General features: G+C 50.6%; 1 protein-coding gene across 5 annotated transcripts in view; it reads right to left on the bottom strand.

Annotated features, from left to right (window-relative positions):
* The window catches only part of APBA1 (amyloid beta precursor protein binding family A member 1), a 193,832-nt gene that overhangs the window by 51,886 nt on the left and 126,275 nt on the right, over positions 1 to 15,671 (bottom strand). For all 5 annotated transcript variants that reach the window (XM_059141276.1, XM_059141275.1, XM_059141278.1 and 2 more), the window contains exon 2: positions 11,333 to 12,606. In XM_059141276.1, coding sequence (XP_058997259.1) covers positions 11,333 to 12,538 — 1,206 coding nt within the window. In that variant the 5' untranslated portion in view covers positions 12,539 to 12,606. The remainder of the gene's footprint in view (positions 1 to 11,332; positions 12,607 to 15,671) is intronic.

Genomic DNA, 15,671 nt, shown 5'->3' with positions numbered 1-15,671 from the left:
CAGTACAGGCTGGAGGTTACCACAGGCCACCGACGGTTGACTGCATGGGGTCTGAGAGACCCCACGGCCCAGGCCCAGCCAGAACACGCCAGCGTCCTGACCACAGACACTGGAGATCATCGCTGTGGCTCGTTTTCTGCCACTGCTTTGGGGCAGTTTGTCAGTCAGCAGTGGACAGCTGAGACGCTCCACGGGCATTCAGAAGAAAGGCCCGGGAGCGGAGGCGGCTTGGAGGCCCGGCTGAGAGCTCACCAGAGGACGAGCCCGAGTAGATCCTACACTGCACGGCCAGGGTCTGTCTGTTCCAGGCAGAGTGCGTGTTTCAGTTGCTGCTATGCCCCATCTTGTTCAGGGCCTGGCCCATTGGAGGAACTTAAAAATATTTACTGAATGAGCAGATGAGAAATCAGGAGTCAGAGTTTCAGTCCGTGACCGGGGCCAGCGCCCACAGCTCATTCTAGTCTGCTAACAAAATGCAGAATAGCGTCGGTTTGAGGCCAGGCCCGATTTCTTATTCACAGACTATGTCCTCTATGTAGCTGGTGCTTAACGAAACCCAGAATTGTGAGCCAGGGAACGGCTGTAACAACTCAACCCAATCATTTTGTGGCCCGTTGCGTGGAAGATGGTTGGGAACACATTCATTCCTTTGACATCACCCGCTGAAAGTTTCCTCTTGCTCTCTGAGGCCTGCTCGGGGAACCATGCTGGGGCTCCTGTTTTGCTCTCATGGCAGCAGATCCTACGTTCAAAGGTTATATTTCTGGATGAGTCTCTGGGATGTGGACCTGGAAGGTCTGCCAGCCTGCCTTTTTTTGAACACACAGAAGAACAAAGTTGGCTTTAACGGCCCGCACGGGGATGAATCCTTTCCACGGCAGGCGGAGGGCGCTCTGAGATAAGAAGGCTTCGAGTCTAGTCCTTTTCAGGCCACAGAAGGGGGCAGAATCAAGCGAACTCTTCAGCACAATGTCCCCCCATCTCTTCCCGTCACTACTCTCTTCCCCGCACACCAAGACGACCCTGCTTCCAGCCAGGGATTGATCTGCTTGGGGAAGACCAGGCCTCCACAGAACGAATGTTCATCCTAAAGCCTGTCCACCTGACTTCAGATCCCATGTCAGCTCCTTCCCTTGCTATCCAGATCCAGAAAAATTAGGGCTGGCCAGAGCTCCCCGAGGAGGTGAGGACCGGCAGAAGGAAACCTCTCAGTTCCAAATACACCTTACGAGGAACCTTCAGGGAAACGGACTCCTTCGGCAGCGGACCAGTTCTTTTGCTTGTCCTTGTTAAACTTGACAAGACAACCACAAGGTCAACAGGACAAGCTGCTGCTAACAAGTCTTAATGAATTAGCATGTGCACTTGACCTTGGTCAATAGTTTCTTAGCAACTAAGAAAGTAAAAAAAAAAAAAAAAAAAAAAAAAGAAAAAGAAAATCCATGAAGGCTGATGCAGATTTCAAGGCAGGGGGGTCGGGGGGGGGGAGAGGACAGGGAGGACGTGAGGCCAGAGTGTCTCTCCACACTCACTACAGCATCTTTCTGAGAATTAAAGAAAAAAAAAAAAAAGGCACCAAAGTACACATGATCAAGACAGCTGTTAACGTCAAGACTCCACACCCCAGGATTTGGGCATTATTTCCTTCTTGGCAGGAGAGTGGCTGGTTTCTAAGAAGTGTTAGTGCTCAACTGTCTTCCTGCCTCAAAATGCTTTCTCTGATCCATCTCTCGAATGGGGGTTGCCAGTAAAAGGCATACGTTATCCGAAGGGGGTGGGGGATGTTGCCATTATTGTTAAGCAGCCGTCCAGTGAGCTGGAGAAACAAGGGGGAGAGCATGCACCGTGGGGGGATGCAAAGACCTTGGGTTGCCAGGAGGGCTCTCATAGCGCTGAGCGTGGCGGGAAAGCAAAGGGGTGGGCCAGCCCAGACAAGGTGAAGGAGAAGGACTGCTACGGCCGGCTTCCTCCAGCTCACAGTCTGCCAATGCCGAGTCCCAAATGCTGAGTGAGCTCTGACCTATGAAGGCCACAAAGGCACCACACTTGTGATCTCACTTCACATTTCTACAGAGGACTCTTTGTGTGCAAAACCACGTTCTCTCGAGGTCACTCTGCGGAATCAATTGAGCTCACTGTGCTAATGTGGAGGAAAGCAAATGACCAACTCAAGGTCACTGCAGCAGGTCAAAGATTGACACGTAATAAACGCTTCCTGGGGATTTTGCATGTGTTGACGTGCTCTGATACCAGAGGGTACGAGACGGTGCCTTCAGGGGCTGATGGTGAGTGAGAGAGGCCACGGGCCGACGCCAGCAAGACAAAGGGGAAATAAAACAGTAAAGAATTCTGTGTTCAAATGTCCTCTGCACTCTAACTGCCTGGTTACCAGTTTTGACCAGGCCTCCTAAGTACTGATGCTAAGACCCAACCTCCAGAGATTCTCATCAGAATCTCGGGACTCATCTGTGTAGAGAGTGGGGCCTCAGTTCTACTGAACGGGACCATGATCTGGACAGAAGTGAGAGCCCGTTGTGGTAAGGGGAGTGGCACGGGGACAAGTTTGGGTAAAGAGAAGTAGATCTGGAATTTGTAAATGCAAGGCCAGCGGGTAAGGTGAGCCCCGGGTGTGGGGGATGGGAATCCTTACTTGCCAAAGGAGTCACTGGTCTCCGTCCGGCAGGGTCTGTCTGGTCAGGCCTGGAATTTACAGTAAGAAATTACTTCCTGGGGGGAACCTCTCTGTCTTTGCCCAAGATGAAGAGAATTAGACGTCTAGGCTGGTTTGCCCCCTAAAGCTCTGTGACTTTTGTCAATGATTGTGAAAGGCAGGCTGAGCCTCCTGGGTCACATGACCCATGACCCAGACATATTCCCCTATTTTGTCTAGGAAACTGAGGCCCAAATGTCCAGCCCAGCTCTGAGTCTCTTTGGATCCATGTCTAGCTTGTTTGGTTTTTGGAGTCCCACTGGCAGGGTCTGATCAGCTCAAGTCGTCAACAAGACACGCCCAGCAGGTAGCCAAGTGCCCGTGTTTCTGACATCCTCTCGATGGCTACAATCAAGAAAGCGGCCAGTGAAAATCGTGTTCCCCAGAAAGCAGGTTGAGAGACTCCATTCCGTATTAAGAACATGTAGCCAGTTACCCTTGTAATGGGAGCAGGTCTCATTTCGAAGACGATCACGTCTATAGATAAATCACATTTCATAATTCCCCATGACTCCATGAGCCCGGGGTTTAATTGGGTTACAACAGAATTCAATTATCTACGATGTATCTGTTCCTCTCCTGCACCTTTCTGCCCTCCCCTCTGCAGCCCTACCCGCTTATCAGAAAATATCGGGAGTGCTCGGCGGGGGAGGGGGGAGGACTGACAGTTTTTCTAGAGACTCCTGGGAAGTTTCCTGAGCCTCAATTTATTAAGCGATCATGTCGGACACACCGGCCGCAGCCCTGTGTGCTGCATTTCTATCTGGGAAGTGATAACCAGTTTCCCTCTGGCTAAGTCCTTCTTTTCCTTCCTCGCCGCTTTTCCCCATTTGCGGGGCAGCTTCACATATGCACGGACGAGTAAGACAATCCATTAAGAAGTTGAGAAAGATTCCTCCTGGGAGTGGTGTCAGGTGAAGAGAAAAAGATTGGAGCCTGGGGGTTAAGGGAAAAAAAATCAATCTCCCCATCACTTACTTTCATTCCACGGAGCACAAGGTCCAGTTGGAGACCTTGCCTTCTGCTGTGTGGATCATTGGACGAGTTTGCCTCGGTGATTCCAACACAGCTCTGGTCGGAGGTCAGAGGGAGACACCCCCTCAGCCCTGTAAACAAGGCCTCCCTGGGTCAACTCTAAAAGGGAGTTAAATGATCAAAGATAATGCTTCACATCCAGGGGGAGAGAGCCAAAGCACACACTCTTCTCTCTCTCTTTCTCTTTTTTCCCCCCACAATTGAAATGAATTATTTGCTCTCCAAAAGGGATTTCAAGGTCAACGCAATGTTATAATAGTAAGATCATTATCACACCTTCCCAAAAAATTACCCTGATCAGATCCGGACCCTCCCCGGTCATGGAAAAATGACTCCCCTTTTTGTTACTGACAACTAAGTAACTGACAGCCAAGATGGGGAGCATCACTCCCCACCTTTGTGCATCACTCCCCATCCTTTGTCCCCACAACAGACAAACTGCTGCTGACCCTATGTTTCAGGATGGGCCATGGGATGTACTCTGGGAAAGGAAGGAACCTTGAACACATTTCATTTTTAAGCTAGAAACCTTCACCCGTGGGGCACCTGGGGGGCTCGGTCGGTTAAGCATCCAACTCTTGATTTCAGCTCAGGTCATGATCTTGGGGTCCTGAGTTCAAGTCCTGCATCCAGGTCTGCGCTCAGTGCCCAGCGTCCGCTCAAGATTCTCTCCCTCCCTCACCTCCTGCTCCTGTCCCGCTCCAATAAATAAGTTAATAAAATCTTAAAAAAAAAAAAAAAAAAACAACAAAACCCAAACCCATTAACCTCACTAAGCATACAAACCCGAGGAGTCAGCCCGGCCAGCGAGCATCCTTCCCACTTCGGGTTAGTACGCCGGCTGCTTTCCTTCCCATACACCTTCGGTGGCTTCCAGACCCTAATCCCAGTGCCAAGATGGGATCCACAGATCCTGAGCTCTTCAGGGTTTTCATCGTCGGGTGCAAATCCACGTAGCAATTAGAGCTCTTCAACCTGAAATCAGAAAGCCTTCGCCTTGACCTACTTTTTCCTTCTTTACTCTTCTGTGTGTGACGTAAGGCAAGCAGAAGTGTGCAAGCTTCACACACGCACAAGCACAGCACAGAGGTACAATGAGAACCTCGCAACACGCATCTTCCCACGCAGCCCCGTCATTTTCTAGAAATCGTGCACATAATACCCAGAGGTGCTACCTTCTCTTTCTTAAAGAAAACAGACAATAAGAATGAGTGGACGATCTCTGAGTGATCCCAATCTTTTCTGTTTTTAAGTTAAGGCAAAGAAGAAACACATGAATCTAGTCGGAAAAGTCAAGCTTTTGGCAACAACTCAGGTTCGTTCCCTCCCCCTCCTTCTGTCACCGTCTCATTGCCAAGTCTGCCAGCGGCTCTTCTGGTACTTACTTCCACATTCATAAGCCGGGTGTTGCCGCAGCCTCACCTTGGCTTTTCAAGTGTAGCCATTAATTCTTAGCGTCTCTAAAAGACCAGGGCTCAGGGGCGCCTGGGTGGCACACTTGGTGAAGCGGCCGACTCTTGGTTTTGGCTCAGGTTGTGACCTTAGGGCCGTGAGATCAAGCCCTGCGTGAGGCTCCTTGTGAGTTCAGCTGCTTGAGATTATCTCTCCCTCTTCCCCTCCCCTGTGCACACTTCCTCTCTCTCTAAATTTTTTAAAATTCTAAAATAAATAAATAAATAAATAAAGACAGACTAGGATTTACCTCTTTTATATTATACTTTCCCTTATCCTCTCAATACCATATTTTTTGGTTCATCGGTGTTCAGGTGTTTGCATTCTGAGGACGGCACATACGCTCCTTGTGAGACACGGGCCTCCTAGGACCGCATTTCCTGCCCGGGGAACAATTGTTTGAATGAGGCAAATAACTGTACTGTTTCTCTATTTGCTTAGTTTTCTGCGTACTGATCAATAATTTATTCCGAACTCTGCCAAAACAATCGAAGATTCCTCTCGGTACAAATATATGAGGGAATCCCAATACACGAGGAAATCACTCACTTCCACCCTGTCTGGCAACCGTCCAGGCTCTGGTCCACACTGGACTGGCGGATGCCCTGTCCCCGCACGCCGCTGTCACCTGGGATCTCCTTCCCCACCACGCTCGGGGTGTCTCTGTCTCTCTCCTGTGGGAGATCCCCCGCTTCCTGAAGGAAATCTTCTTTCCCGATTGATGCTCCCATTTTGGGGGAGCAATCCTCTAGCAGCTCCCTGAGAAATGGTGCACGGGAGGGAAGTTCCTGAGGCCCCGTGTATCTGAAAACATCTTTATTCCACCTTTGCCCTCAACTGGAAACCAGACGTCCCAGTCTCCAGTGCTGTTTTGGAGAAGACGGACACCGCCGGGAGTCCTGATCATCTGTGACCTGTTTCTACCTCTCGGCAAGCCTGCAGGCTCCTGTCTTCCTCCCGCTCATTCTGAAATTTCTGGGGACCTTTTTTACTTCATGGTTCCAGGCACCCAGGGGAATTTTGCACCAGGTAATTCTCCTCTCTTTTGGTGCTAGGAAACAGTCTTTCATCATTTTTCCATTTCATCTGCATTCCTACTTCCTTTTCATCCTTTTGTCTTCATTGTTCTCCTTTCTTAAAGATTCCCTCAGCTCATTTCCTTCCTGCTGAAAGATTAAAGTTGTGCTGTCACATTTTCATGTTAAAAAATTGGCGGGGGCGGGGGGGGGGGGCGATGTGTGGCCAATTTGATGGCTCCCTTGTCTTCTCCTTTCTGAGGATACGAAGTGTTTCACAGCTTCCTCCCGCTCGGAGCACTGCCTTGGTTTCCTCAAGTTCCTCTTCTGTTGTTGTGTGTCTTTGCTGTTCACGTTATGGATTTTCTTCAGATGTTTGGGGATCCTTGGGGGTCCACTTGTATCGAACAGTGGGTCCCCAAAAAACCAGTGGAATCTTCACGGGAGGCAGGAACCTTCACTGCGGAGTGATCAGGTGGGGGCCCCAGGTTGGGTTTGGAAGTCCCTAGACATGAACATCTGTACGGCTCTGCTCTTGGGTCTGTTTCCTCAGAGAGGACTTGTCCAACCTCCCACATGGAGTCCGGGGGAAGGGAGCAGGTTTCCTAAGCCTGACAGCTAAGAATTCCTACGGTGTTCTCGGAGCCTCACTGGGGTGTAGGACCCTGTTCCAACAGGTGTCTCACTCCCATTTTCAGCTGTGGCTAGTGTCCCCTCCCTTACAATCTCCTACCTTCTGTGGGGCTGAGGGGAAGGGGTAACCCAGGGCCCAGGCTGGTGAAGGAATCCAGTGTCTCTGGTGACAGACTTTCAAACAACCTTCTGTTTTTTTTGTAGCCAGACTCCCTCTGTCTGAGGTACGTGGCATCTCGGATTCCTGAGCCTTTCTCTGGGAATCCATGGCACACCTCCCCACAGACACATGGCACACCAACAGAAACCTCATCAGCGTTACTAGTCAGAATCGATCAGGCCGGACTGTGGTAACAACCACTCCAAATCCCCATGACTGAAAACAACAGAAGCGGATCCCTCTCTCATGCTTCATGTCCCATCAGAGAGCCCTGCTCATCAAAGTCCCTTGGGACCTGTGCAGATAGAGGCTCGGCAGTCTCATGACGCCGCCATCTTAACAGGGGTCTTCAGGGGGAGAAGCCTGCTCTGAGGTGTCCCCACCCAGCAGCAGCATCACACATCATCACTCCCATTTAAGGGGCCATGCCTAGCTTCCAGGGGATGGGGGAGGGCAATGCCGTCCTCCCCATGCTTGAAGGAAGAGGCCAACTGCACATGCTGGGAAGCACCCCTCTCTGCGCGGCCAGTCCCCACGCTGGTGTTCCAAAACCGTGCTCTTCTCTTCAGCCGCTCTCTCCTGCTGTCTCTCAGTGCTTGTGGCTTCACACACTTTTATTATTTTCTTGTCATTTTAGGGTAGCTTTAAGAGAGCACAGACAAACACCATTTCAAGGTGCACAGCACAGTGCTCCAAAGAGCCCAAACCCTCCAACGGCCACTGTGCGCTTGCTCCCGCCTCCCTCTCGGATCCTACCAGGCCCCTGTTCTCCGCTCAGAAAGGATCTCTGTTGCCTAAAGAGAGGCTGGTAGGCTATGAAACTTTCCAGAACTAGTCATTCCTTAATGGTATTTTTCCAGGAGGGGGTTGGGAGGTAGTTTTCAGATACGTTCGGAATAGAGAAATGTTGAGAAGGAGCAAAGCATTTGCAGGTTGTTACCATTTTCAAAAGCCAGTCATTTGCGGTCGGTGCTGAGCCTCTAGCGTATGCCCGAGTCCTAGCTAATGAGCAGTCCTATCTTCACATTCGCCCAGAAACAAATGCCAGTTTGCTCCCAGTGAAGAGTAAAATGCTGGAGTTCTGAGGAAATGAAGAGGGTATTAAAAGCAGGTGTAGCAACCAGCAGTTATCACTGGCTAGTGGTAATGCAGGTGTTTTTTTTATCTCCTTCTATGGGCTCACTGTAGCTTCTCACTGTGCCATTTTTGTTGTTGTTCTTGTGTGGGTTTCTTTTCTTTTCTTTTCTTTTTTTTTTTTTTTTGAGAGGGAGAGAGAAAACTTGAGCCGGGCAGGGAGGGGCGGAGGGATAGGATCTTAAGCAGACCCCATGCTAAGCTTGGACCCTGATGTGGGGCTCGAACTCACGACCCTGAGGTTGGCACCCAAACTGAAATCGAGTTGGATGCTTAACCAACGGGGCCACCATGTGACCACACCATTTGAAGATGCATTCCAAGGCTACTCCTCTAGGTCTGCTGACCATGACCAAGGAAAGTCAGTCCGCTTGCTAAACACAGACCTGTGCTAATAAAAGATGGAATCAAGTCTCAAATCCAAACTGTCCTGATGATATATTTTTCACCATGTGTATCGGTGGCTCTTATATATGTTTAAGACTCACAGGGAGAGGGGCACCTGGGTGGCTCAGTGGGTTAAGCCGCTGCCTTCAACTCAGGTCATGATCTCAGGGTCCTGGGATCGAGTCCCGCATTGGGCTCTCTGCTCAGCAGGGAGCCTGCTTCCCTCTCTCTCTGCCTGCCTCTCCATCTAATGTGTGATTTCTCTCTGTCAAATAAATAAGTAAATAAAATCTTTAAAAAAGAAAAGAAAAAAAAAAAAGACTCACAGGGAGAATTCACAAAACACACTAAAACAGATCCCACTTTGGGGATTCTAATTTGGAAAGGAGAAGCAGGCGTTTGTATTTTCAACAAGAACCCTCCAGGCAAACTTCGGGCCACACGTCAGCCGCGCTTTTTCATTTTCTACACCATCACACACAGAAAGAGCATGCGAGTAAATATTTTTTGATGCGGAGATGGAAATCAGCAGAATGTACAGATGCCTATTTTCCCCTCACGATACCATCCAAGAGGTAGCAAATGAAGGTCTTTACTATTCAACACGGCAGGGCAGAAGAAATATAACTCACAAACTCAAACAGCTTCCAACGGACGGGTGGGATATTTTAAAGCACAGGTTTTGGGGTTTTGCTTTGAAGTAACCCTTCATAACCGAGGGAGCCCTACCCAGCCATCTCGCAGCATCAAGCTGAACTTCTGCCAGCAGGAACTCCTAAAGCATCCCCCGAAGTCCTGTCCTCAATTCTACCTTTTGAGAAAAACATCGCACAAGAGGTTTGAGTTGGTCCCCTCGTTCAAATGAATCAAAGCACCCCTCCCCCCGCCCCCAGCCCTAAGACAGGTTGTGCCGGGGGCTCGTCGCGAGGCAGTAGGAACAGAATGAAGTCGGTTATGTCAACGAGCTGAAGCAGGGAAGAAAGCTGGGGGAGAAAGGCAGCATCTTTCTCCTAAGGCTAAGGCTTAGGAGAAACTAAGGCTCTTGCAACTTTTTCTCTAATGGCTTTCCAGGTTTCTAAAAGGCTATGGAACCCGGCCTCTTGCCAGCTCCTTACTTTTGAAAATCTGCTCCATTTCCACTACATTTGCAAAATGCTGCAATATTTCCCTCTCTGTCAAGAGGAACCTGGAGGCAGCTGGAGGTCAGGAAGGAGTGGACACGTGAGAGCACCTGTCTTTACCTGTTCGTGTGTGAATCCCGGACACCAGAGGAAAGACACAGAGCATCACTGCCCTCCCTGTTCCAGTGCTGCCTCCTTGCTGGGGAGGACACAGAGCCTTTCTCCACTGGTTTTCCACCTCTCCTTAAGGGAGCCAGCGATTTAATTAGCTACCGGCAAATGTTGACTGTTACTTAAAGTGGAGGTGAATGATACCTCCGACCTGCATGGCCCTTCACGGATAAGCAGGATGAACAAAGAACTTCCAATAAGGGCTTCTCCCTCCAAAAGACATACTGAGACATAACCTGGTGCATTCACAGAAAGCAGAATTAAATGAAATCGAACGGACCCTCCTAACCCTTCTTTTAGTCCAAGCTCCCATTTTAAATGAAAGTGCTTAAAAATTATTCAGGAGAACAAAGAAGTGAGGATGCAGCGATAGCTCTCCGTACCTTTTCCCGAGGAAGCACAACGCAAAATACCCCACGTGGGTATTTTGGGGAGAAATGTGCTGCAGGCCCACCAGACGTGAACACTGAGCGCTTACTGTGAGCCACAGTGAGACCCAGGGTGGGCAAAAACCTCAGCACCCCTCGCAGGGAAAAGCTCAGGAGGATTTCCTGGATATCCTCCAAGGATACCCCATGGAGGCTCCAGTCCGTCAAAGGGCTGCTTTAAGGCGGTGGCTCCCAAACTGTGGTCCTGTAACCAGCTGCATCAGCACCACCTGGGAACCTGTTAGCGGACAGTGTCGAACTTCACCGGAGCCCTGTGATTCCATTAACCCGCAAAGGTTAAAGTAAACCTCCCCCTACCCTTCTGTGTTCTGGCAATGGCTTCCTGCCAAGACCATTCCCTCTCCACAGGACTTACAGAAGACTCACAGGTGTCGCCTTGTTGACTTATGACAAGTCCAGACACAGACCCTCCAAATTCCCCTTCTTTGACTGACGATGATTAACCGAACTGCCAGGAGTGGGAACAAAGTGTCTGCTAACCATCCTCACCTGAAGTTTTCTCCTTCCTCCAAGTCCTTGAACTTTTAGCCAGCCTACACCCCACTCCTCCACCGGCCTCTGCAGAACGGGCTGGCCTCAGGTTAAAACATACCTTCTTTTGCAAGGCATTCCAGCCATCATTCCCCACACCTCCCTCTTTCTAGTCCTGTTTACTCCTCCCTAGAAAAGAGACCTTTTTTGTCCAGCCTCAGATTCTACAATCAGAGTATCTTTTCCCCCTTTCCAAAAAGTTCCCGAGGAAGTCTCTCCACGCACAATTCCAACTTGGTTTTTCTTTGACATTATAAATTACCAATTCTCAGGCCCCACCCCAGACCTTCTAAGTAAGAAACCGCTCTGGGCACAGTTTGAGACGCAGTGATTTACGGCCATCCCTCTAAGGGGCTGATAAACGCATTCCACCCCTGAACTCCATCCCACCCGTGTTCCACTCAGGACCCGTCTCCGAGGCTCGCGGTGGACACGTTTTTAGCGTTCCCACAGACCACTGATGTCGTGGAGTCATTTCGCAGTGGCAAGCAAGGCCACGCGTGGAGCTGGAGCCCGAACCCGCACCTACTTACATCTCCATCCACCGGCCTCTGGTCGTCACAGTCCCTCGTGGGGCTAATGTCCTGGCGCATGACCCAGATGGGCTCTTTGGGCTCGTCGGGGGTGTAAGGCGAACGGATGGTCCTGGTTTTCACCTCCTCGATGGCCTCTTTGATGTCCTTGATGGCCAGCGAGATGGCATCCCTTTTCTCCTTGCTGTACCGCTGCCCTGCCTCGCCTGGCGCGGGGCCTGCCATCCGCTGCTGCCCCGCCGGCGCCTGCTGCCCGGGGCTGTCGGGGCGGCCCCCGCCCGGGGTGGGGGCGCGCTCCAAGTCCTGCTCGGCCTCGGGCATGTCCTCGGCCGCCTTGTCGAGGCTCTGCGAGCTCATGCTCTGCTTGACCTCAGCCACGATCTGGTCGATGTCCTCCTCCTGCTCGTAGCTGTCCATGCGCGGGTAGGGCGCGAACTCGGCCTCCTTCTCCGGGCTGTCGGACTCGCCGTCCGAGCGCTCGTCGTAGTGGTGCAGCCGCGCGCCCAGGGCCTCCTGGCGGTACGCCGCGGCCTCGTCGCGCTCCTGCTCGTACAGCCGCAGCCCGTCGCGCGCCTCCAGCTCGGGCGCGTCCCCGATCTCCTCGTACACGTGCTCCTGGAGGCCCCCGTAGTCGGCGTAGGGCTCGGCGTAGGGCTCGTCCTCGCCGCGGTGGAACAGCCGGTGCGTGTACACGTAGCCCGAGTACGCCGCGTTCATCGCCTCCTCGTGCTCCAGCGAGTGGAAGTGCAGGTGGTTGGGCAGCGCGCGGCGGTGCGTGGCCTCGGCGTGCTCGGCCTCCGCCTGCTCCGTGTACTCCTCGGCCTCGGGCCGGTACTGCACGGCGTAGGCGCTCTCGTCCTCGGGGTCCTGCGCGCGCTCCGCGTCGTAGCCGTCGCGGGCCGCGGCGATCACGTCGCCCTCGGCCGTGTCCGTGTGGTTGTGGAAGCCGCTCTCCGTACTGGCCGAGCGCGCCAGGCCCTCCCCGCGCTCCTCCTCCTCCGGCTGCCCCGGCTGCGCGCGGGGGTCCTCGACGGCGCGCCCGCGTCCGGGGCGCCCCGCATAGCGCTGCTGCGGCGGGGGCGGCGGCTGCTGCTGCTCCTCCTCCACCTCGGGGTGCTCCAGGTCAGCCTCCACCGACTCGTTCACCTCCCCGCCTGCCGCCTCGTCGGTCACCTCCGCCTCGGCGGAGCCCTCCAAGTGGTTCATGGTGGGCGTCGGGCCCGCTGGGAGCGAGGCTGGGCCGGCTCAGTGCGCTCTCATTTTGCTCCACCCGTCTGGGAAGACAAGAAGGGGAGGGGCTGTTAATGGCCTTCAGCCGGTCGTGCTCCCGGAGCGCCCAGAGAACCCATAGAAAACAGCTGCTAAGCATCCCTCCTGAATCCGGGTCATTTCAAACAGGATTGCGGATTTAAACGCAATCTGACAGCGCGTTGTGCGTTTTCTTCGCTGCACGTATCGTAATTTGTAATTACATATCTACTTGTCTAATTGCTTGCTGGCTTTCTCCATACCCACCCCTCAGACGGCGAGCCTCGCCAGCGTTTTGTTCGCTCTCCGCCACGCTTACGATTCAGGTTCCGTTTCTGATGCACATGAATAAAGAGTACTACTAAATTGAATGGGCTAATTGACACACTTTCCATCTGCTAAGGGATAAATCTCTCCAAATTAAACTAGGAGCCTAGATACTTTAGAAACCGTTCTCTGAATAAATTTCAAGGGAAAAAAACCAACCACCTCGTAATGTGTTGAGCTCCGGCTGTCAATATAAACACGCAGCCTTTGGGAGGCCTGCTACCCACCATCAGAGGGTTCTTGGCTTGTCGTGACTGCCTCTGTCACCTTGGACAAGTGGCTTAATTTTTTGGACCTCCACGAGGAGATCAGACTCACTGACTAAGGGTTGTTACACAGGGGAAAAGACTCCGTGGGAAACGCTGACTTTTCATGGTGACTATTCAAGAGGCAAAACAGGAGAGGTGGTGTTTCCCAGACTTGGGTGAGGAGGAAACCCTTTCCTAGAGGCCAGTGTTTGGACAACCCCACTTAAAGAACCACTGACTAGGGTACTTCCCCATACACCCTGGACCTAAAATTCTCTGATTCTACGAATTATTATTTATAGCTGGTACTAGATACATGGAAATCATGGCTACTTTCTTTAAAAATATGGGTATGTCTCTTGACCCATTCCAGAGAAACTTGTAGCTAGAGATGGACTTGGTTTCAACCTCTCTCAGTTGTTATCACAAAATAGCTTTATAGCATAATGCGTCTGGTGTAAAATACAGAGAATAAATACAGAATAAATACAGAGGATGTACAGAACAACAAAAATGGGCAGGAGTCCCATGATTTCAAGACACCTGTGGGAAAATGGGTTCAGCTATGAGTGTAGGCTTTTCTCAGTGTTCTTCTGGAGAACCCACATTACAACCAGACAAAATGGATGGGAAGTGAACTCTTTACTAGCAGAAAGCTCCAAGAGGATCGGGGACATGTGACTGACTCTCTAATGTTGTCATGGACTGCACTATACTCAGCTCCCCACAACACAGCAATTTCCTTTAAGCACTAGGACAATCCCAGAAGTAAAGGAGGGCATTCTGGAGCTCCAGATTCACCTTCGAACAAAAATACCATCTTTCTCCCATTCTCTGGTGGACCCACTCTCCTCCCCCAGTGCTGGCTGGCACACCCTGGAAGAAAATGATGGCTTACTAGAGTTGAACAATCCTAATTGCTCTCCTCCTTGTCAAGAGTCCTATTTCATACAAGTGAGACCCAGTCTCCTTTGCAAAATTGTGGCCTCCCCTCATTAACCCTTGAGAACAGTGACTCAGAGGAGGCATAAGGAAGTTTTCCAAAAGCAAGTGTGAGGTCCCATTCAGACTTTGATGGATGCTAATGCTTCGAACAGAAGAGGCAAGTATTGGTGCTGAGGTCTTCCTAGCCAAGTGGCCTCCAGGGGACCATGGAAAGTACAGAACAAATATGCTATTCAATACAGCACACAGACAAGCACAGTCTACCCACATTTCGTTTATGAGGCCTCTTTGGAAAAGAAAACAAATTAAAAACAACAAATTAAATGAACACATCTCAGTCTGATGGACACAAATCAAGTGGTCGCAGAGAGGGATACTGAACAGTGTTAGCAATAGAATAATGAGTATCCAAAGCATGTGACTGGCCAACAATTCATGGTAACTGTGTGCGGAATTGACCAAAACCCTGTGTACAGTGAAAATAGATTCTTATTGATGAAAATCTACTGATACACGTATTAAAAAAAAGTTTTAGTGTAGGGGCACCTGGGTGGCTCAGTCAGTTGAGCATCCGACTCCTAGAATTTCAGTTCAGGTCATGATCTCAGGGTTGTGAGATCGAGTCCCGGGTCAGGCTCAGGGTCAGACTTAAGAGTCTCTCTCTGCCCCTCTTCTCCAACTCCCATGCATATGGGCACACACACACTCTCTCTCTCTCTCAAAAAAGTTTTAGTTTATTCTGGGTTAAAATCGCTGTTTGACCAGCAAACAGAGCCCTCTCCTAGGGCACTTACTGACTGATTCAAAGGAAATAGGATGTCCGTGCATGTCTGTACACTAGATCATGGTAAAGAAAGTTACAAGAAGCCCATTCTTTTTTTTTGTTTTGTTTTTTTTAAAGATTTTATTTATTTGACATAGAGAGATCACAAGTAGGCAGAGAGGCAGGCAGAGAGAGGGGGAAGCAGGCTCCCCGCTGAGCAGAGAGCCTGATGTGGGGCTCAATCCCAGGACCCTGGGATCATGACCTGAGCCAAAGGCAGAGACTTAACCCACTGAACCACCCAGGCTCCCCAAGAAGCCCATTCTTTGGGGGAAAAGTAATGTTGTTCAATATCATGGAGATTTCTGTTCATTAAGTGCATTCTCCTCATACCCCCATCCCCAAGTCTCAGGGCAATATTTATTCATGGATTATTTCTATTTCACTCACTATCAGGGTTTCAAGACTATAGTTTGGGTCATGGTATTGGCAACATGTTAGTTAATAACATGTTGATTTGAGGGATTTCCGTAAGAAAAAGGCAACTGGCAGCTTCTGAGGACCGAGCTAATGGTGCAGATCAGGTCCACTGGTAGTCCACGAGATGAATGTTCCCCATACCCTGGCAACTCTGGGAGTGGCATTTATTTTAAAAAAAATTACAAAGCTAGGTGGTTGTGGAAATCGCAAGTTACTGTGAAAAAATAAAAAAAGTATGTACAACTTGTTTGGAAAGTGATTGGCAAGATGAATTAAAATCTTTAAAAGTTAGCATACATTTACCTCAATAGTTCTACTTATAGAAATC

The sequence above is a fragment of the Mustela lutreola genome, chromosome 12 (genome assembly GCF_030435805.1).
Source record: "Mustela lutreola isolate mMusLut2 chromosome 12, mMusLut2.pri, whole genome shotgun sequence".
In the NCBI taxonomy this organism is placed as follows: domain Eukaryota; kingdom Metazoa; phylum Chordata; class Mammalia; order Carnivora; family Mustelidae; genus Mustela; species Mustela lutreola.
The sequence above is the reverse complement of the archived record's forward strand: the minus strand, read 5'-3'. Positions and strand labels throughout refer to the sequence as shown.